Genomic DNA, 21,242 nt, shown 5'->3' with positions numbered 1-21,242 from the left:
GAGGGGGGGGGAGAGGAAGAAAATGAGAGAGAGAGAGAGAGAGCAAATAAGAAAAAAAAAGCCTCAAACCTCTTGTGATCTTTTCTGACAGAAGTTGACATCCTGTTTTCATAGAGTCTCTCCGAATTTTTGTTGCAGGGTGGCTAAAAAAGCAAAAGCTGTCTTCAGGCTTTTACTATCCACCCTGGCAGAACAAGACTAGAAGCCCAAAGGTAACCACCACAGTGAGAGTGGACTTGCTGAAGGGGCTGAGATGGAATCTTTTAGCCTTTCATTTTAAACTGTCTCCCGAAAGCCCAGAAATCCACCTCAGCTGTGACTGCACTGCGTGAGAGGCAAGTGGGGCTGTCCTGCAGCATGTAAGAAATTAGACTGTAGGCCAGATTCTTTCCTTTTAGGCTCAGTTTTCTTGTCCTTCTGTCCCTATCATATGTGGCTCCTGCTTTGGTCTTCTCAGCCAAAGGCAATGAGCGACCCAACAGTGTGAGATGAATGCCAGTGTCCCATCTAGACATCACACTCTGAGGCTGAGCTTGGAGCAGCTCAGGGTGGCAGCAGGGAGAAAAAGCCTGTCCTTTCAAGTTGTGCCAGTCCCACTGTGGGAGCCTTTACAGAGCTTCCATGGCTGGTCCCCAGGCTTTTCCAGCATGGCCAGAGCAGGTAAATTGGTTGGAGACAGTTTTTTTCTGGCCTGGGCTGTCCTCACTGGAGGTATCACTGCTCCCTGGAGAGCACAGGACATCTCACCCCATGGACTGAAAGGATAACCTGAGCTGCTGATCTCCTGAAATAAGCCCTCACTTTGTCCCCTCTTTGGCTAAAGTTTCCCTTGGGGCACTTGGTCAGTTTCAGCTGCTTGTCCAACCATTTGTCTCTGAAGCCTGGTGGGGAGAATGTCAGAGCATTGTGAGCAACTCAAGAGAAATGCAGCTTGTTTTATACATCTTTGTCTGACATCTTATTTTTTTCTTATCTCCCCCTGTGTTCCCATTTCCAGGGAAGGCTGTTGAAAGAGTGATGTAGGAGATGATGAGGAATTCTTGATGCCATGGCTTAATTTAACAGGATTACGATATGGTGTCCTCTCCTCTGGAAGTGCCAGTTTCCATCGTGCACAGCGAAGGGACTGAACATCTTCCCTCATTGCAGCCATATTACAGGGACATGGGTTTTGTCATGGAAAACCTTCATTTTTTTCCTGGCCTCTCAGCAGCCTTTTTTCACTTATGCTGCTGTGGCTTTTTGCTTCATGTCCCCTCCTCCTTCTTCCTTGACCCCTCCCTCTGTCATCGATCTCTCTTCTTGGTGAAAAAAACAAGCCAAATTATTACTACTCTTGAGCATCTGTTGCAGCTGAGAATACATTTTCATTTCCTAAATCCCTGAGTACGAGTGAGTTGCTACTTCAGAAACACGAGACAACTGCTTGCAGAGTACTTCCAAAACACAGTGCAACATTTAATTACAAAAATAACTGAACGATGGGTCTTTTTCAAAACCCCCGTGCAGGCACGCAGCAAAGGCTGTAAAGCAAGGGAGGGAAGAGCAAGGTGTGCTGAAGAGATGAAGCTCTGGGGCTGCAGCTGCCTTCTGCCACCCACAGCTCTGGACCACCAGGATCCTCAGCTGCGCGAGCTTCGATGGGAGATGAGGATGTGCTGCCTGTGGCGCTCCCTTGCTGAGGGGTTACAGAGAGGTTTGCAAATGCCACGATATCACCTGGCCTTCTTAGGCTAATTAGAAAGCATGCTGAATTTTTATCTTCCCCTTTCCACAGCCAGGCCACCCGATACCCCTCACCAGGTTGGGTTACACGGGCTGCTGCCGTAACGCCGCACGGAACAGGCTGAGCGGGGCTCGGTGGAGACCTTCCCAGAGCTGAGCGGCTCAGCAGACTCAGAATTTCCTTTTGGTTGCTTTTGATAATGAAGAAAGAAAACAGTTTTGCTTTTAGCTATGACTTCTCAGGAAGAGGTGAGTGAAGCTTTGGGAGCGCGTGATAGCCTCTAAATGAACAAAACGTCAGCGTTCGGCTTTCATGTAATTTGCTTCACAATGCTGTTTTGTCTCCTGATGGGCAAATTATGCACCAGTCAGAAGACTTTTTTTGTTTTTAATATTTAAAACCGTGCTAGCAGGTTCTCTACGAAGTTTTGTTTATTTTCATTGAAATGCACGTGGAATTTTATCAAATGAAGGAGCGTAAACCTTATTGCAGTTGTTTGCTGAAAGGTGAAAAGATATTCCAGGTGACTTGAAGATAGTGTCACAGATAAAACATGTATTCTTTGCCTAAAATGTGTCATTGTAAGCCTTTTCTGGAAATGACTATGCAAATATGCTGCTTTTAGAGCAGCTTTTTACAGCAGCTTTTACAGCTGCACTGTCTTTAACAAACCTGGACCCATTTCACACCACTGTGAGCTCAAAAATCTGACCCCTTTTGCCAATGTGCAGAGCCAGAAATTAGCATTCCAATTCTATTTCCCCTGAATTCTAGTGTAGCTCATTTTAATTGTGGGGTTTTTTTTCCACTGCATGGTAAGTCATCAAAAGTTTACTGGAGTAAAATTCAGGGGCTCCTGAATGAGGATGCTGTCAGGTTCTGTGCAGTTGTCATATGACTTTTAGTCTCCTGCTTCCTAATGCAATTATAGAGCAGGGGATGGATTTACACCCCCAGTGGGAGATATTACAGGTAGATATGGTGCTTAGAAAAATATGAACAAAAATTAACCTCAATAGTTTGCTGGTAAATTAATTATAAGTGCTCCTCATGTGAACATTAAGTGCATAACAATGTACTGTGTCCAGTTCTGGGGTCCTCAGCACAGGAAGGACATGGACCTTGCTGGAGAGAGACCAGAGGAGGACACAAAGATACTCAGAGGGCTGGAGCATCTCTGCTATGGAGACAGGCTGGGACAGCTGGAGCTCAGCCTGGAGAAGAGAATACATCAGAGAGACCAATTTGTGGCCTTCCAGTACCTAAAGGAGGCTATGAGAGTGTTTATGTTCAGTATTAGGAAGAAATTCTTTAATGTGAGAGTAGTGAGGCACTGGCACAGGTTGCCCAAAAAAGCTGTGGCTGCCCCATCCCTGGAAGTGTCCAAGGCCAGGTTGGATGGGGCTCGGAGCAACCTGGTCTAGTGGAAGGCGTCTTTGCCCATGGCAGGTGGTTGGAACTGGATGAGCTTTAATGTCCTTTCCAACCCAGACCATTCTGTGATTCTATGACAACATTTTATAAGGTGATTATGTTCTTTCTCTTTTTTTCTCTTGTTGAGTCAGGTGCAAGAGACAAATCCCACTACTGGAAGTCTTGAAGTCATCTCTGTTGCAGAAGATGAACCTCCAGCACCACAAATTCAGTTTACCTTCAAAAGATTTTTCTTCATACCACAAGCCAGAGTGGACGCCAGTGTAGATGGACCTGGTAGGGGTATTGCACAGCTTTTTGACCTTTGCAATCTAAGTGGGTAATGTAGATATTTAGCCTTGCAAAACTATGCTTGCCCACTCAAAACAATCACTTAGAGGAAGAAGCAACCCAACCTCCCTCCCCCAGCTGTGAGGCTGGCCAGCTTAGTAACGTGATGACATCTTGTGCTGGCTTGCACACACAAGCATTTTTCACAGCTACATTATTCACACACTTGAGCCACGCAGCAAACATTTCCCCAGGCTTTTCAGGCACATTTTGGTATGGTTCATTTGAAATTTTACCAACCTGGAAATCAGTCCATTAAAAAAACTGAATATACAATACAGCAGCCTGGGAGTTTGTTGCTTCCCGTAGGTTTCATGGCAAAATGACCATTAGCTTCAACAGAGGCAGGCTGAGCTTCAAGAATGGAGATTTAATTTTCTGGTCCGTTAGCTCCTACAGCTGTCTCAGATTTTTCGCATACCAGGCACCAATTCCACTGCCAAAACTAGTTACTCAGCTTCTCCTGAGAGAGCCTGTGTAACCCGGGATTTACTAGAGAGTCTATAAACCCTGGCAGACACTCCTTATCCTTGACTGATTGCAAGTGTTTGCCAATCTGAAATTCAAAGCTTGAAGAACGAGAGGATGAAGAGCAGTATGAATTAAAACTGAAGACAAGGTTCTGCCAGTCCCTATGTAGCTGTGTTTGCTATTTCCCCATAGTTTGCCCCTTGTATATCAGAATACATTTGAGACAAGTGAACTGTTCATTATTTTCAGTGGAATCTGTTGTTGTCTTCCAGGTTGACAGTGGCAGGTCAACTATGGAGGTCAGTGGCTGGTGAGCAGGTCAAGCTCATGAAATGTATTCAGCAGTTACTACAGATCTGTATTTTAACTTTAGATACATATTTTTTTCACTTGAAAACTCAAGACTCGGCCTTGAGCCATCCCTCAGTTCTCTTCTTGCCTTTATGGCAAAATTTTTAACAGATCACTTTTTCACACAGTTTTCAAGACCAGTTTGGGGATCCTGGTTTTTTGCTAATTTAGCTTTCTATAACTTTCAGTTAATCTTGCTTCCAAGTCCAAAAAGACCAATGACTCTCCTCCTACTTGTGTTGAGCACCTATTTACTAGCTAATCCTGTTTTTTTTTCTAATATCCCTGCTTCTGTTTGAACCTGTGGGCTCCTCCTACTCATTATTGTGTCTCCATTACCCCAGCTTTGGAGGAATGCATCACATGTGGGACTTAGCTCCCCAGTGCATGAGGCAGAGCTGTGTGGCCTCTGCCCTCATCCCAGAATTCCCAAAATTCCCAGGATTCCCAGGATTCCCAGCATCCAGCTGGGGCTGTGGTTGAAGGGAGCACTGGGACCAGCAAGAGTCAGGAGACGTCACTGAGGAGAACAGTCATAAGGAGGAGACTCAAACTAGTTTGTTCTTTGCTGCTTCCACTGAAAGATTTATTAGTCCACTTGACTTTCTGAAGCCTTCAGAGAGGATATGTGTGCCCTGCACGCAGGTTTGATCACACAAACAAAACTGGTCCAAATTTCACTTTTGTTCCGGGACTCACATTTTCAGCAGAGGTGCTCATGTACTTGAAAAGCTCACAGTGTGATGTAACCCCTGAAAATGAAAACTTAGAGCTCACATTCTCCTCTGCATTGAGGACATCCCAGGTGCTCTGTAGGGGCACAATTCAGAGCCCTCACGAGGCAAATGCTGAAGGGGTGTCTGAGAGCACCCGCAGCACCAAAGCACTTGGAGCCTTCTCAATCCCTGAGACAGAGGATCCCAACCCTTCCAGGTGAGGTCAGCTCATGAAGTGTATGCAGGAAGTTTTAATGCCATCTAGTTTAATGTGAGATAAATCTTTTTCATTGCAAACTCAGCTAGGTTCAACTTCACAGAAGCTGTTCTCTCTTTGGTTTCCAGGAGATATTGAACCACCTTCGATGTGCCATGCTTTTGCCTCCCTAAGATACTTTCCATATATCTGTGGTTTGTTCCTTGCAGTAATCCTAGCAGCTGCCATTGGCCTGGGTGGTGAGTACCATTAGTTATTCATTAAGTTCTCGCTTAACCGTTCAAATGCTTAATTTTTCATGAGCCTTTTACTGAGAATAGAATTAAACTACTACTGCAGCTTGTTTGCTGAAGTAAAAAATCTTGTTGATGTGATGGCTTTAAATTTTATTTACACGTAGGGATGAAACAGGTCTGGCACTCCTGAAAGGATTGGTGTAATATTTATAATACTGGAGAACACACAGCTCCAGGAAACCTTTCTCTAGTAAAACTTCACTGACTCCCCTCGGGTGATGAGCTGAGTTTAGAACCCAGGGAAGGCTCCAGATAGTTCACACCACACTTTTGTCCTGTAATTCACTTCTCAAAGCTTGCTTTCAAAGAATTAAAGAACTGTTCCCTATCAAAACCAACTTCTACAAAGGAAAAGAAAATGTAGAATGAGTTCAGTTGCAACTGAGAAGTGTGACCCTCCCAGGTCTGGGGGCCAAATATGTGGATGTGTCTTCACATCTGCAACAGGGATAAGCTCAAAGGAGGTTGAGGCATCCCCTTGGGAAGAGCATGCTCTGGCTGTGTTTTACAAGGGTCTCCTTGCTTGGCTGCTGAGGGACTGAAGTACCAGGCAGCAACTTGCCCTGGAGTGAAACTTAAACTGAGTAGAGGGATCTGGGAAGGAGTCAGCACAGAGAGCAAGGCTGACTCCTCCTATGAGTCATTACTAATGGATGAGTTTAACAGCACCAGGTAGCAACCTCCAGGTTCTATTTCAAAAGTTCCTAGAGTACAGGAGTTGCCTTTTCCTTAGCCAGGCTGAAATCTGGCCAGATAATGGAAGCCAGAAGTGTTAAATGAATATCCAGGTGTGTTTGCATCACTCTGTTTTCTTTCATTCTTGTTAGTCCAATACAACTGCATTGGGAAGTTTCGCTGTCGATCATCCTTTAAGTGTATCCAGAAATCAGCCAGGTGCAATGGTGTCTTCAACTGCAAAGAAGGGGAGGATGAGTACAGATGTGGTAATTTAAATTTGATTTAAATCCCTCCTACCTCCTCCTGTAGCATTGGCGCAATGCATGCTGTAAAGAGTTGGGGTAGTTTGAGACAAGAAAGATAGAGACAGACAGATTATCTAAATCGCCACTTCAGAGGAACAACCTCTCTGAGGTACTGATTTACAGTTCATGAGAAATCAAGCTGCTCTTAAATAAATGTGATGATTCCTAAATATTGCAACTGCCATATTGGGCATCTTTCTCTATTAGAAGCCCAGATGCTTTTTGACTGCCAACATTTCCTCTGCCTGCAAGGTATAACACCACTGCATTGCGGTGTGTAAATACAGAACTCTGTATTCACTGGCACACAGTTGCACTCTGTTGGTTTTGAAGATTGCAAAAGCCTGATATTATCCTAAGGGATAAGGTAATGGGTGACACCAGCAGCTTCCTTTTGTACAGTGATGCAGAGTTTGCTGCTACATATGAAATTTATACCCTCTGTCTGAGTTTCTCTCTGTGATGGTTTTGGGCATGACAGGGCCATTTTAAATGGTCCCTCTAGGTCCTGTGCTATGGAAAATTTTTGTGGTGTTCACAGCCACTGGAGAGAAAGGAGTCTAATATTAATAAACAGAATAACTGGTTTGTAGACCAGTGCACTTGTAATTCTGGCTCCTGTACCTACAGGTGAGGAGGCAGCATAACTTTGTGCAGTACTAGGAATGAAAAGAACCACAAGCTTTTGGCCCCATCTAACCCCACACAAGATGTTCAGCCTTCAGGGCTCTGTGGAGCCTGTGGCAATACCTCTGCTTTTCCATAACACTGGCTCATGGGCATAGGTGGGAAACCCCTGTTCAGCAGTGACCACGTGTGTGGCCTCCCTTCTCCCTGGGGACACCACGTAGATGTGCCTTTCCCAGGTCCAGGTGCCTCCTGGGCAGTTGGGCACAGGGGCATCTCTGACTGTGCTGTGGCGTGCAGGAGGTGCCAGCCACCTTTCATCACTTATCTTGACCACAAGTTTCCTCAGAAAATTCCTGCCAGGAACCTGCAGCTCCAACTCACTGCAATCAGCAAGAACTGCTTAGGCTCCTGGAGGGCAAGGCAGCCTTCTCCACCTGTATTAGAGCTGGCATTCCCTATCCATTCCCATGAGCACAGATGTTTTTCTCCTGGCAGTTCTAGCTCAGCTAGAACATTAAGGAAGGTTCCTTAATGGGGAAAAAAAAAAAGCACAGAAAAATTCTGCCAAAGAATCCAAGTGATTAAAAAGGCAAGCAGTAAAAATTTGGTGAGCTCGAAAACACAGATACCACAGTGGTGCATTGATGCTGCTGAGTACTTGTTGTGTACCTGTTGTGTGCCTGATGGTTCATCTTCACAACTCACTCAGGCTTCTCTTCTCCTGAATCTCAAAGTCAGGTTGAGTGGCAAGAAGGCAGTGCTGCAAGTGTTCACTTCTGGATCCTGGAGAACAGTCTGCTCTGATGACTGGAGAGCAGAGTATGGAAATGCTACCTGCAAACACCTGGGGTTCTCAAGGTATGAACAGCAAATGCCAGAAACTGTATTTGGCATTTTGAACAAACTCTGACGTTTTCAGTGTTTTTAATGAAACCTTGTATTAGCTCATTCTTTAAAAGAAAAATGTCTTAACAATCCACCTTTGTGAATGATATCATTGAGGAGATTTGAGATGATGTGGGAAATAGTCCTGAATAATTGTGCACTGCAAATGGCTTTTATTACTGCTACAAATCCTGCATGATGGCTGAATACAGTGGTTTGGTTAAATCTTGCCTGTGGAGTGCAGGTGCCTGAGTCCTGTCTGTCACTCCAGTAGCTTACAGCCTGTGGGGAGGCACAAAAATCATATGAGCATTTTCCATTTCTTTTACTTCCTCTGTACGAAATTTGTATGTACAAATCATACCATGACATCTGGTAGGATTTAAGGTCCACCTCACAGTTACAAAAGAACCTGGTGACGTGGTTAATGCTGGATTGATCCCATTCCTGAAAAAGCACCCTTTCTTTCACAAACTTTCACAAAATTGAGAAAGAGTTGGAAGTTGTGATTTGCCATGATGTGCTGTTATTTCTTACAACAGCATCATTCTAATTTCTGCACATTATAGTTAGCACTATAAAGCCTCTTTGAATAAACTCTTGTTGCCTTTAGGACAAAATACATCTGAATTGTTCAACAACGAAGACAAGAGAAAATTACAGATTATTCATCCTCCCTGCTGCAAAACATAATTCTAGAAAAAGGAAACAATGAGCTTGTTAGTGCCTCAGGAAATGTGCCAAACACTTACAATAAAAAGCTTTATTGCAATACTAGAATTAAAATTTACTTTCTCTGCCAGTTTAATGCATTTCAGCATGTGTGGCTTCCACACATGATTATGTAAAAAATACATGCATGTTGTAAGAAGCATAGGGGGAGGATAGAGTTACCTTATCGAGTGTCAGAGTCTGATTATTGTGGTTGCTACACTGGGTTTTCATCAGTGGAACTGCTGAATTATTTAAACAGATTGCTGAAATGCTGTCTGAGGGAGCTGTGTTTATGGTTTATTTGCAGTTATGTGAGTTCAGGTTACCTGCCCGTGGCAGCAGTCGAAAAACAGTTTCAAAGACATTTTGTATCCCTCAGCCAATGGTTTTCAGCTGATCAAGTGACATCCCTGCAGAATGCAACAAACCTCAGGTATGCCTTAGCTCCTTCCTCCTGACAGAAAGAGAGAAGTCAATAAAAGGGGAATTACTAACAGTTTGGGATTCTTGCTATTTTTTCAGACGTGTAGTACTTCATAAGTGGTTGGTGGTGTTACGCATCACAGACCAAGATTCAGCATCAGTCTTGCTGGAATATGAATTGAGTCTGATCCAAGACCCATTAAAATCAACAAAGGCTTTCAAATGAGCTATTTGAAGAGACTATTTGTCCCAAGATCCCACTTTTGCAAATGGATAGACACCAGGCACTTATCTTTTTCCATTATGAAGCAGTTTGTTTTGGTTTACAGATCCTTATATATTTCCCAGTGGGTTTATGAACCCTTTATGGTCCATTTCTTCCTCCTGACAGATGCTTGTTTTTCTTAGTTACCTTCCACTGAGAAGGAAGCTATGGATCCAAGGAGACTACAGATCACATGTTGAAAACTGCTGATGAGCCTTCCCTCATGGAAGAGTGAACCACTCTTCAGCAGGGCAGCATATGGTCTGCAGGCTCCTGGTGGTGGCCAAGCTCCTGACTTAAGTATTTCAGTTAAATGCCCTAATTAGGTTGGATGAGTTCATGGCTTTGTACCTCTTTCAATGTTTGAGTTATTTATATTTATGTGCACAGGAAAATGACACAATGCTGAAAAAACCCCTCAAATCAGTATTTGTGAATTGAAACTAATGTTGTATTGTCTTTTCATCTCAGAGAAGAGTGCACTTCTGGCAATGTGATCATCTTAAAATGCTTGGGTAAGAACAAGGAAAAATGAAAATGAAATCAGAAACTGTCCTCTGTCCTTCTTTATCCGCTGCATGTCAAGAGTTGGGAGGAATTCTGTACTCGGGGCATATTATACTATCAGTTTATCACACCAAAGAAAAATTATATTTCTTGAGTAAAATTTGAAAGAATTTCAGCAAGTGAAAATAGTCTGGGAGTGCAGACTGGGAGCATCAGATAGCAGGAGCATTTTAGTGAGAATCCCAGTAGAAAGCAGGCATTTGAAGATTGTGAGTCGAGTCCCTGGACTGATACTGTAATTCCTATTCTTTGCCACCTCGTCAGGGAAAGGGAAATTCTGCCTTAACATTTGAGCTTTCATCCCACACTCTTCCATGTCAGCTATATAAAAAAATCAAAATACAACAGCAAAATCATCACCAGGGGAGAGGAGGTGCTTCAGCCTGCCTGTGTGGGACCCGTGTGTGTAAGGAGGGCAGAGCTGTGGGTTTTACAGCTCAGCTGAGCACTCCCTGCAGGGGAGAGACATGACCCCCACAGCCCCCAGGCCACGAACGATGCTGCAGGGATGGGAGGGAGGAGGATAAACTCCTGAGAGCTGCCACAGCCTGGTGGGGTTGGGATGGGGATGATCCGGCTAAAGAGACCTCCCAGCCTCCCAGAGGAGGGGCTGAAGGTGACCAAGACCAGGCCTGTGTTTCCTCCACGGACCGTAACCTTTGGTTCTTGGCAGCGTGCGGGACACGGGCCAGCTACGGGCCGCGGATCGTGGGGGGCAACGCGTCGTCCCCCCGGCAGTGGCCCTGGCAGGTCAGCCTGCAGTTCCAGGGGCACCACCTCTGCGGGGGCTCCGTCATCACCCCGCGCTGGATCCTCACGGCCGCCCACTGCGTCTACGAGTGAGTCCCCAAATCCCCCCGCTCGGGGTGTCCCACTGCGTGTGGGGCCGCTGCTAACGCACCCTGCTGTCTCCGAAAAACAAACTGCAGGGCTGGGTTATCCTTGTTTCCTGGGCTCCATAACGTTTGAGCCATTTTTCTCTCTTGTCACATGAGTCTTTCTTAAAAAAAGCCTCCCCTAGAACTGGTCCCAATCCACACCCCCTGTTTTCAGGTGTTCTGGTCACTCCCAGCATCGCGGGAAATCAGTTTACAACCACATTTAAGTGCTAGATTTTAAGTATCCTGATCTGCAATTTCTGTACATTGCATATGAGTTAGCAGCTCCAGAGGAATTTGGATTTGGCTCCTCTGATCCACTGGAACTCCAAAATAAATTACAGGATCATTTTTCAAGGTGACAGGATCAATCAGTGGTTGTTAATCAGTTGTGCTGAGCTTTGTACCCTTTGCCACATACTCACTGCTCCTTTTTACGCAGTTTGAAGAGGTCTTATACTTGTAAATAGATGTTAAATACTTATTTAAACTCATCTTCTTTGTGAAGTTTAAACTCATCTTCTTGACAAACATAGCCCTCTCATTTATAATGATCTATCTGTGTTTGCAGTCTTGTTTGGTGCTAATAGTGCAGGAGAGCTCTTCTTGCCCTTACAAACTCCAGACCACTTTTACCAAAGACATTTAGACAGCTAAACCGGGATTTTTCTGACCATTTTTAAGCACCCACAACATGGATGTCTTCTTCTGAGCAAGTCCTCTAGCATGCTTTTTAATTCAGTAAAAAACAAGGGCGGGACAGACAAATCCTACTACTAGATCCTATTTAGAGCCCTGTGTTGCCATAAGAATAATTACTTAAGAATTAAGCATTTTAGGACTTTTGTCCTTGGCTCTATGCCCCACAACCCAGTTGGTCGTGATGTGTTTAAAGGCTGATGGGGATGGGAGCTGGCAACAAAACCAGCATCCCTGGAGCCTTTTCCCAGCTCTTCTGCTATGCCAGTGGGGTGGAGCCAAGAGAAGAGGAGCTGCTCATGTGCTGGAGGCTGAAAGATGTGCCTGCTCATGAAGTGGGGGCAGAAACACCTTCCAGAAGGAAAGTTTCTCCTTGAAAATGCCTTGCCACAAGTGCTGTGGGGGTATGGCTGAGCAGAGGTGTGCCAGGCAGAAGCTGTGGGGTCTCTCAGGAGGACAGACAGCTGGGCTAAAGCAAAACTCTCATGTATTTGTGGAAATATACAGATATTTCACAGATAATGCATCAGTGACCCAATGTCTTAATAAGATTAGTCATTGTTTCTACATTTTTAAAAGTTAGGTGCAAAACATAGCCAATATTAATGGACAGTTAAGCAAATACAGCAGACTAGAGCTATTTGAGTGTAGAGTTTTATGTGGTCCACAAGCTCAGAGGACAACTAGAAAACCTGAGGGTTTTCTTGAAGGTTTTTCACTGTCTTCTGCCTCTTTATTTCAGCCTGTACTTGCCGAGCTCATGGAGTGTGCAGGTCGGTTTTGTGACTCAGCAAGACACAGAGGTTCACCCACATTCAGTGGAAAAAATCATATACCATCGAAATTATAAACCCAAGACAATGGGAAATGATATAGCCCTGATGAAACTGGCGGCACCACTTGCTCTCAATGGTAATTATCTCTGTTAGCTTTCACTAGACTTTCTCACCTTTCCAGCTAAAAGAAAGAAGGGTCTCTCCTGGTACAGACAGGGAAACTTCTGTTGATGCCTATGCCTGCCCCAGGACAGTGGAGTGGATTCCCATCCCCTCTAAAATCAATGAGAGATGTGCAGTGTAGATGTGGCCAGACTGCTGCTGTGATGGCAAGGCAGTGATTCCTGTTCAGACAACACCAGCAGAAACCACCAAACCACCCTGACCTGTATCAGGAACTCCTCTGTACTCCCTATCCAGGCATGGACAGCAACAACGTGCTGCAAAGTGTTCCCGGTCCACCCCAGTATTGATTTACTGAAGGCATTTAATAATAGGCAAACATTAACTTTATTATTTCTAAATATTTTTCCTATCTAAAATAAACGCCCTGCCTCATTTTACTTGAAGGTCACAGAGATTTTTATCATGTCCCTTCTGTGAGTATTGGGATATCCAGCAGTGTCCAAAGCTGAAAATCAAACTTAAATCTCAAAGAGGAGAAAAGGCAGTTCAAATGTAGTTATGTTTTTAAATTAAAACTACTTTTATTTTCTCATCTGGATGCTACCTGCAGCTGACACACTGAGTTGAAATAATATGTAATAATATTGAATGAATTTACAGAATCACCTGCCAATGCCTCCTAGTCACTGTGAGCTCTCTGCAAAGGGGAGCAGGTGCTCTCTTGACACATCTAGATTGTCAATTCCAAAATCAATTCTAGTGTAATACTTTAAACTTTCACATTTAATGAAAATTAAGTTTGATTTTGTTCTGGTTTATATCTCAGTTGATGCTGTTTTCTTTTGCTCGGGAATAAGTTTGAGAGGCTGCCAAGAACAGTAGTGGCTCTGCACCTGAGCGAGATACCAACCATGCCCCAGGGGGCTTGGATGGTCCATGCTGGGGGCTTGATGTTTGAGCTGGGATCACTGTGGAGAACTGAACCACTTGGAACTGCCCAGTAATACCTTGTGTTTTCCCTCCCTTTACTCAGAGTCGGCTCATCTCGACGCGTCGGTTTGTCCTTGCGAGGATCAAACACTGATTATATGGCACGACATCCCATAACCCAGAGCACAGAGACACAGGAACTCTGTGAGCTGACGAGTGGGGAGCAAAAAGCCCCCCCGGGGTGTCTGGTTGCCCTTTCAGAAAGCACAGAGAACGCTCAGCTCCTTGTCTCACCAGAGCAGTCCTGCCGTGGGGCCCCTGATCTGCCCATCAGCTGCCCACACCGTGCATTTTGTGTTTGCTCTTTCTTCAATTTACTGACCTTCTGACATCCCCTTCTGCTGCTTCATACTCAAAACTCATTGGGCCCAGTGTGGGTGTTGTTTCAAACCCCTCAAGCTGGCCATGAGACAAGAGACCTGATGAACTGCCAGGCTATTTATGTGGGGAGTGGGTGGTGTTCATAACAACTTCGCTGTGAGCCAAATCTTCCAGTTTTTCTGAGGCATACATTTTTTTTTTGCTGAATTATAAAAAGCAATTCTCTCTCCTCTCTCTCTCACTTTTTTTTTTTTTTTTTTAAATAGGTCACATAGAACCAATTTGTCTGCCTAATTATGGTGAACATTTCCCAGCAGGGAAAATGTGTTGGGTATCAGGATGGGGAGCAACTGTGGAAGGAGGTATTTTAAATGGCCTGCTGCTGATTACACTACATATAAACATCTTACCCACAGTAAATACAGGACTTGGTTGGGGCATCGTTCAGTGTTTAATTTTCTGGAATATCAGTGGGGTGGGAAGGGGGCGAAAGAACACATATTTCTAAATTTTATGGTCATCCTGAACTGCAAAAATTCTGTAGAATCATTTATCACATGGAATGGATGAGCACATCCTCTGATACAGAGAGGCTGGACTCTTTATAAATTCAAGCACAGAAATCACAGCAAGAATGCAAGAATTGACCATCCCTGCATTTTCAGGCAGGTTGGGTGATGTAGAAATTGGATCTGTGAATAATGTGAGAAAGAAAAGGGAATTATTTTTTTTTTCTTACCATGACTCACAGGTCATGTTAATCAATAATTTACACTGGATCACTTTCATGTGAAAATACGTGAATTCTCAGGTAATTGTTCTTTATCATTCCTCATTTGTGTCATTTAACGTGTTCCCTTGTTCAGAGAACAAGAACAGAATGTTACCTGATCTACAGATAACAGTTAAAGGTGGGGAGAAAATGAAAACAAGGCTTGCCACATAAAAAGTCAGCTCTGATCTGACAATAGGCAGTGTGCAAATACTTCCATTTATAGCAATGATCCGTTCAGGCTTGGAATAAAATAAAATAAAATACATATTTATAAAAGAAACCAGATGTTTGCAGATGATTTGTTGACTAACAGAACAGGTGATAACTTTGAAATTAATTTTGGCACTAGTATTGCGGGCAATGTTCAACTAGTTTTTTTAGTTCATTACTGTCATTGATTGTCTAGTTTGAAATGGAAATATATAATGAACAGATTTTATTATACAGTGTGATAGTCCATAGCTCTGTAGAGTGGATAGTTACTGTATTCTATAAGTGATGAGACACCAAGTTGCCTTACTTGTGTGTTGTCATTTTAACTATATTTCTTTGACCCTTGCTTGCCAATTCTTTGTATACTAAAACATATTCTGTTTACAAATGGTGATTATTTTCAAGGGCAGAAAGTTTTTTTCTTTTTTTTTTTTTCCTGTGTTTTTTTTTTTTAACAGGTGATACATCTGACACCATGAATTATGCAGGTGTTCCTCTGATTTCTAATGCAATTTGCAACCACAGGGATGTCTACGGTGGGATCATAACTTCTTCAATGCTCTGTGCTGGTTTCCTAAAGGGAGGAGTGGACACCTGCCAGGTATGGAAGTTTCCAAACTGCAACTGTGCTCATTAACACCAGCAATGGAAAAACATGAGTGATAAGCTATCAGAAGGCACTCCCAGGCTTTTCTTGGGCAAACATTTGGGTTTGTGCCATTTATTCTGCTCACTGCGATTATCAGTCACTGACTGTGCCTGCATTCATATGCTACAATTTCCTTTTTATGTTTCTTCAGTGGACTTTATCTGCTACTTCTGAAGAAAAATTTACTTAAGGCATATTTTGATTAGTTGCATGTGCTGCAGCATGGTGCCATCCTTTCTTTGCCTTGGCTGTGGCCTCTGCACTGTGCTGAGTTGCACTTCCCTGCACTGTGAGCAGGTCCAGAGACCTGCCAGGTGTGGAAAGCCCGTGGGGAAGAGCAGCCAACACGTGTCTCAACATAGAAGCAGAAGTGTGTGATTTTGAAAAGAGTAGCAAGGCAGGGGAAGGAAGAAAGGGAGAGGTGTAACTCAGAGGGCTAGTGATGGCTCTGGGGGAGGGAGGTTCATAGCAGTGGTGAAGCAGAGCATCCTTCACAACACGGGGTGATGATGATTCCAAATCACTGTCAAAGTCATGATGGTGCCAACCTTGTGTCGGGTCTCATCCACATGCAAACTGATGTGGACTCGCCTAACTAGTCATGGAGCAAGGGCTGGGGAGGAATTTCTGTTAGAAGGTGTCCCTGCCCACAGCAAGGGGGTTAAAACTAGGTGATCTTCAATGTCCTTTCCAACCCAAACCATTCTGTGATTCTGTGAACTTCATGTTTTCCGATTTGCTCAGTCTCCGTCACGCAAAGGACAAACTAAAGCAAAGGCAGTGGGTGCTTAGATCTTTCTTTAGCCTCCTGTTTGCACATAACCCCCCCAACAAGGTAGCTGGCACCAGCACATTGCTCTGCCTGGGACTGCTGCCCAAAGGCAGCGTGCTCAGCACACAGCTCCACGTGACACAGGGAGCCCGACTCACCACTGGGAGAGGCTTGTTACAAATTCCCTTTTTTTCTGTTGTTGTGCTGGCTCTGATGCTCATAGGGCAGAGAAAACAAAAAAAGAGAGTTTTCAGTACTTAGGTGTGAGTCCATTGAGTAATATCTGCTTAGCAAAGTGCCTGGGAAGGGCCGGAAAAGAATGTGGGAGCAGGCAGGGAAGGAGATGAGATGTGAGCTTGTTGTTGCAACCGTGGGCTCAGCTCAGCTCAATAGCCATGAGCCAGGGAAAGAAAAATATGATCTAATATATGTCTCAAAAGTCTTCAACTTCTGCTGTAACATATGCTTTTTCCAGGACCCAGAATAGGGCAGAAACAAGAAACTTTGAATTACTTTGAATTAGTCTCTCCCCTACCTGCCCGAATAGATATTCCCCTCATTTTCTAGGGCACTGACATTTGTTTTAATTCTTCATCCTCCAGGGAGACAGTGGGGGCCCTTTAGCCTGTGAAGACATGAGTATCTGGAAGTTGGTGGGGACCACCAGTTTTGGAGTGGGCTGTGCGGAAAAGAACAAGCCGGGTGTCTACAGCCGAACAACTTCCTTCCTGGACTGGATACACGAACAGATGGAGGTCTGGTTTTGCCCTGTTCCTCCATCTCTGGTTGTTGCTTTGCTCCTCTTGTGCCACACAGAGCTTAGCTCATATTTGTCACAGATGAGTTGTGTTGCATGGACACGTGTGACTCCAGGGTCAGGGATCAGGGCAGGTCCTCAGGCAGAGCAGGGTGCAGGGGTTTTGGTGAGATGCTGGGAGCACCCTGCAGGGGTACAGAGGAGAGGAGAGTATGTCAATATGGGTGGGAATGACTGGGGAGGGGGCCTGGAGACAGAGCAGGGAGGTGTGAAAGGGCTGAGTCAGGATGCCAAGGGAGGAGGTGACAGGGGACTATACTGTGCACGGTTCTGGTGCCCCCAACATTAGATGGACATGGAACTACTGGAGCAAGTCCAGAGAAGGGCTACAAAGTTGGTAAGAGGACTGGAGCACCTCCCATATGAAGACAGGCTGAGAAAGTTGTGGCTCTTCAGCCTGGAGAAGAGAAGGTTGTATGGAGACCTCAGAGCAACCTTCCAGTATCTGAAGAGGATACAAGGAAGCTGGAGAGGGACTGTTCATCAGGAACTGTAGTGACTGGCCAAGGAGTAATGGGTTCAAATGGAGAAAGGGGAAATTTAGGTTAGATATTAGGGAAGATATGCTTTACTTGTGAGAGTGGTGAGGCCCTGGCACAGGTTGCCCAGAGCAGCTGTGGCTGCCCCATCCCTGGAAGTGTTCAAGGCCAGCTTGGATAAGGCCTTCAGCAACCTGGTCTAGTGGAAGGTACCCCTGCCCCATGGCAGGGGGGTTGGGACTAAGTGTTGTTTAAGGTCCCTTCCAAACTTTAGCATTCTGTGATTCTATGGCTTCATTTGAAACCGTGAGGCTGCTACAGAAAATCCTGAGGAGTGAAAGCCAAGTGGGCCAAAGAAATTGTAGTGGGAACATGATGTTGGCTGGAAGGAGAGGAGGGTAGAGGCAAGGAAGCTGGGGCACACTGCAGCCACCTTCACGTGACCCAAGGGTGGCCCACTGTCTGGAGACCAGGTTTGCTGCAGTCAGTACTTCTCCAGTGCTGCCAGAGGGATGCTGGGTTCAATCAGCTGAGCAGAGAGAGCAGTTGTGCTTCAAGTGGGACTCCCAGGTAGGGTTCCATTGCCTCAGCAGGGGCATCCAGAGCCATTTTAGAGACCCCAGGCTGTCCTGCCTGGCTCACAGGTGTTCCTGCAGAAGGACAAGGATCTACAGCTAGCCCTGGGTTACGTTCACTATCCCTGTGGGGGTGGCTCAGATATCCTATAATGGCCCAGGTAGATATGGGACATCTGAGGCCTTCCAGACTAACTGCTGGAGGTCAGGCAAAGTGCACTAAGGCACCTCAAGTGGTACTAAAAGGTGAAGTGAACCATCCTCCACTGCCCTGGTAGGAACCTGGGTACGTAGCTCCCAAGTAGACACCTATGCACAGCCTCTTAATGTTGGGTTTTTTTAACTTTGTGGTAAAGCCACCCTAAGCACCAAAGGGTGCATCCCATCCTGCCCTGTCTCATAGACAATGCTGCCAGTGCTGGTATTCCAGCACCCAGCTTGCTGGAATGAGGGAATGAATGAATAGCAATGATGCTACTCCAGCACCAGCAATACAGGCACGTGATGAGACCACTCCTGTCCCCATCTCATTTGTGAAATTTGTGAGACTTCCTCCTCAAACCAAAATGCCAATATCAAACATTCACTGACAAGAAAATGCCCAAAATAAGGTTATGTGTGCAATTTCAGCCCAGCCCACGTCTGTACACTGTATGACACACACTGTTTTCACAACTTATATTGCACATGAAGATTTAGGCTTTCACAAGCCTATCTGTCACTCAACAAAGTTAAAGAAGACAGGATAACATTTCTAAATCTGTAAGACCTCTAATATTACTTGATTTCCTCCCCCTCAAATGTATACATCATTTTGATTCATTTGCATGTACAAACACCCAAACATTTCAGATGAAGAGCTCATATCCAATGAAAGCACAGATCTCTCTTATAAAGTGATCAAGGGCTTCAAAGTGGAAGAGATCAGGGTTGGATTAGATACTAGGAAGAATTCTTCCCTGTGAGGGTGGTGAGGCACTGGCACAGGTTGCCCAAAAAAGGCCAGGTTGGATGGGGCTCCGAGCAACCTGGGATAGTGGAAGGTTCCCTGCCTATGGTAGGGTTAGAACTAGATAATATTTAAAGTCACTTCCAACTCAAACCATTCTGTGATTCTATGATTCAGCTGGCAGGCCTGACTCCAGCAGCCTCATGGTTCCTTTGGAGGCCTTTGTACAACAGGAAAACCCCTTCAGAGTACAATGGGCAGAAACATGAGCATTTGCAACAGATGCATAACTGGTTTTTCTTCCCAGAGAGAAGAACTGCAGACCTGAGGAGAGTGACGATGTTCAGGGCTCCTGAAAACCCACATCATGCTCCAGGCCCATGGATGGACCCACCTCACTCTTCTGGTCACCTGCTCTGAGCTTCGGACCTTCACAGACTGCTTTTTACCATTTATTTTTGGTACTGGCAACTGTACTTGATGCAGGCTGTTGCACACTCAGCCTCTTCTGGATGGAAGAAGCAGCTGGATGATGGATGGCAAGCGTGTGTGTTTACTGTCAGCTACAAATTTCACATGTAGAAAAAAAACTAAGGCTGATAACCAAGGATGCTGTCACAATAAAGTTTTGCAGGCACCATGAGCAAAGGACTAGAGCAACTTCAGATCAGGTTGCAAGATATTATTTTAGTACTTATCTTCCAAGATCTGAACCACAAAAAGATTTTTTTCCTGACAGTTTTCATATATAAGGTCCATGCTCTGTTGCACAGGCAGCAGCAGCTTTCTTGGAAGCCAGGAAACAAGCAGGAAGCAGGCAGTTGGTAATTTTGGCAAGTATGTTCAACTCCCGTTAGAAAAAATATCTCAGAATTCAAATATTTTATCATGTGGCTGTGAACAGCGTCCCTAAAAATTGAATCTTATGCGCTTTCCTGTGGTAAAGAGCTCTGAAATGACCAGTACACAGGTTGTAACTTTACTGAAAAAATTCTGAGCTTACTGAACAGTCTTAAAGGGAAGAGTAGCTTCTTTATGGCCTTTGAATAGGCTGGAGAGCCAAAATTACCCCTCTAACTGTGGTGCACCACGTAGCGGAATAGCCACTGAACATTCCCAAGCTAAGCATCACATAGTACCATCACCAAGGCTCTCACATTCAGTCACCTTCCCTGCTCTCCCTCCCTTTCTCTGCTGATGTGACAATATAGATCCCTCAGACTCTGTATCTATTAATGACATCAGTGTGTGGATGGACTGATGGCAGCCAGGCAAGGGACAAAACATCTGAAGTGCTGCTGGGGTTTCCTAACCTCAGTTTTAATATAACAGTCTCCTGTTATTAGGCTGGGAAATCTCTGGTTGTTCTGTGCTTGCCCTTTGTGAAAATCCTGGGATGAAAGTTGTTAATTTTAGAATTGATCGCCGGGGCTGAGGTAGGATGAATAATAGATAATATTGTCAGAGCTTTTCAATATCAGCCAAAGTTGACCTTATCATCTGATCAAGTGCTGATGATCTGTTTGAAATGTGGTTTTGGATGTACTCTGTATGCTTCTAAATCACCAGTGCTGCAAGAAAGCACCGGCAGAATCAGAACTTCATTCTCGCTGCAACATGTTGGGTCAGAATTGAGAAAGAACAGCAAACCCACATGGACTGTCAACCTCCACCTTGTTCTGTGGATACAAACTCTGACATCACAGGACACTGCATCAAAAGTTTTCACCCTGGCTAAAGAAACTGCAGTGCAGTGGAAACAGCACTTCCCAAACCAGTATGTTGTTAAAAAGGAGAGGGAAGAATTACTGCAAAACTGACACAGAAACTGGAATTAATTTCGATTTGACAGAACCATGGCAGAATTAAAACAAAACCCTGAGACATTTTCAGAAGAGTTTTAATGTTCACTGCTTGTTATCACGACATTTTCACATCCCAACATGGCTCATGTCTTAACATTATCAGCAGTCTGGAGACGAGGGCTCTGCTCTCGGAGCTGACAGGGTTGTTATTTCATATTTCTGAAAGGACTCCTGAAAATTCCTTTTGAACTCGTCTATTTCCATAAAAAGACTGTATGATAAGTATCCATTGTGGTCTGCTTTTTTTTATTAAAGAGAAATCCAATGTAAAATGTAGAAAGCTACTGAACTCTTCCCAACAAGAAGTTGCACTGACCCTTAGACCAGTGACAGTCAGTTATGGGTAGACC

General features: G+C 44.6%; 1 protein-coding gene across 1 annotated transcript; it reads left to right on the top strand.

The window, feature by feature from the left end:
- The first annotated feature begins 1,956 nt into the window (after positions 1 to 1,956).
- On the top strand, positions 1,957 to 19,962 carry TMPRSS3 (transmembrane serine protease 3). The gene is made up of 13 exons (XM_032678203.1): positions 1,957 to 1,974; positions 3,292 to 3,436; positions 5,374 to 5,484; positions 6,369 to 6,485; positions 7,889 to 8,012; positions 9,061 to 9,186; positions 9,913 to 9,956; positions 10,682 to 10,847; positions 12,328 to 12,497; positions 14,065 to 14,160; positions 15,245 to 15,387; positions 16,810 to 16,962; positions 19,335 to 19,962. The coding sequence occupies exons 1-13, from the start codon at positions 1,957 to 1,959 to the stop codon at positions 19,353 to 19,355; spliced, it is 1,434 nt and encodes a 477-aa protein (XP_032534094.1). The 3' UTR covers positions 19,356 to 19,962.
- The last annotated feature ends 1,280 nt before the right edge of the window (positions 19,963 to 21,242 follow it).

Source organism: Chiroxiphia lanceolata, chromosome 2 (assembly GCF_009829145.1).
Source record: "Chiroxiphia lanceolata isolate bChiLan1 chromosome 2, bChiLan1.pri, whole genome shotgun sequence".
Lineage (NCBI taxonomy): Eukaryota > Metazoa > Chordata > Aves > Passeriformes > Pipridae > Chiroxiphia > Chiroxiphia lanceolata.
Note: the sequence above shows the minus strand (reverse complement) of the source record. Positions and strands in the feature narration are given on the sequence as shown.

Bases quoted from the DNA above. Each gene is read 5' to 3' on its own strand.
- TMPRSS3 (XM_032678203.1), top strand. The intron at 9,187-9,912 runs GTATGCCTTAGC...TTTTCATCTCAG, and splicing joins CAGAATGCAACAAACCTCAG to AGAAGAGTGCACTTCTGGCA. The intron at 9,957-10,681 runs GTAAGAACAAGG...GGTTCTTGGCAG, and splicing joins GATCATCTTAAAATGCTTGG to CGTGCGGGACACGGGCCAGC.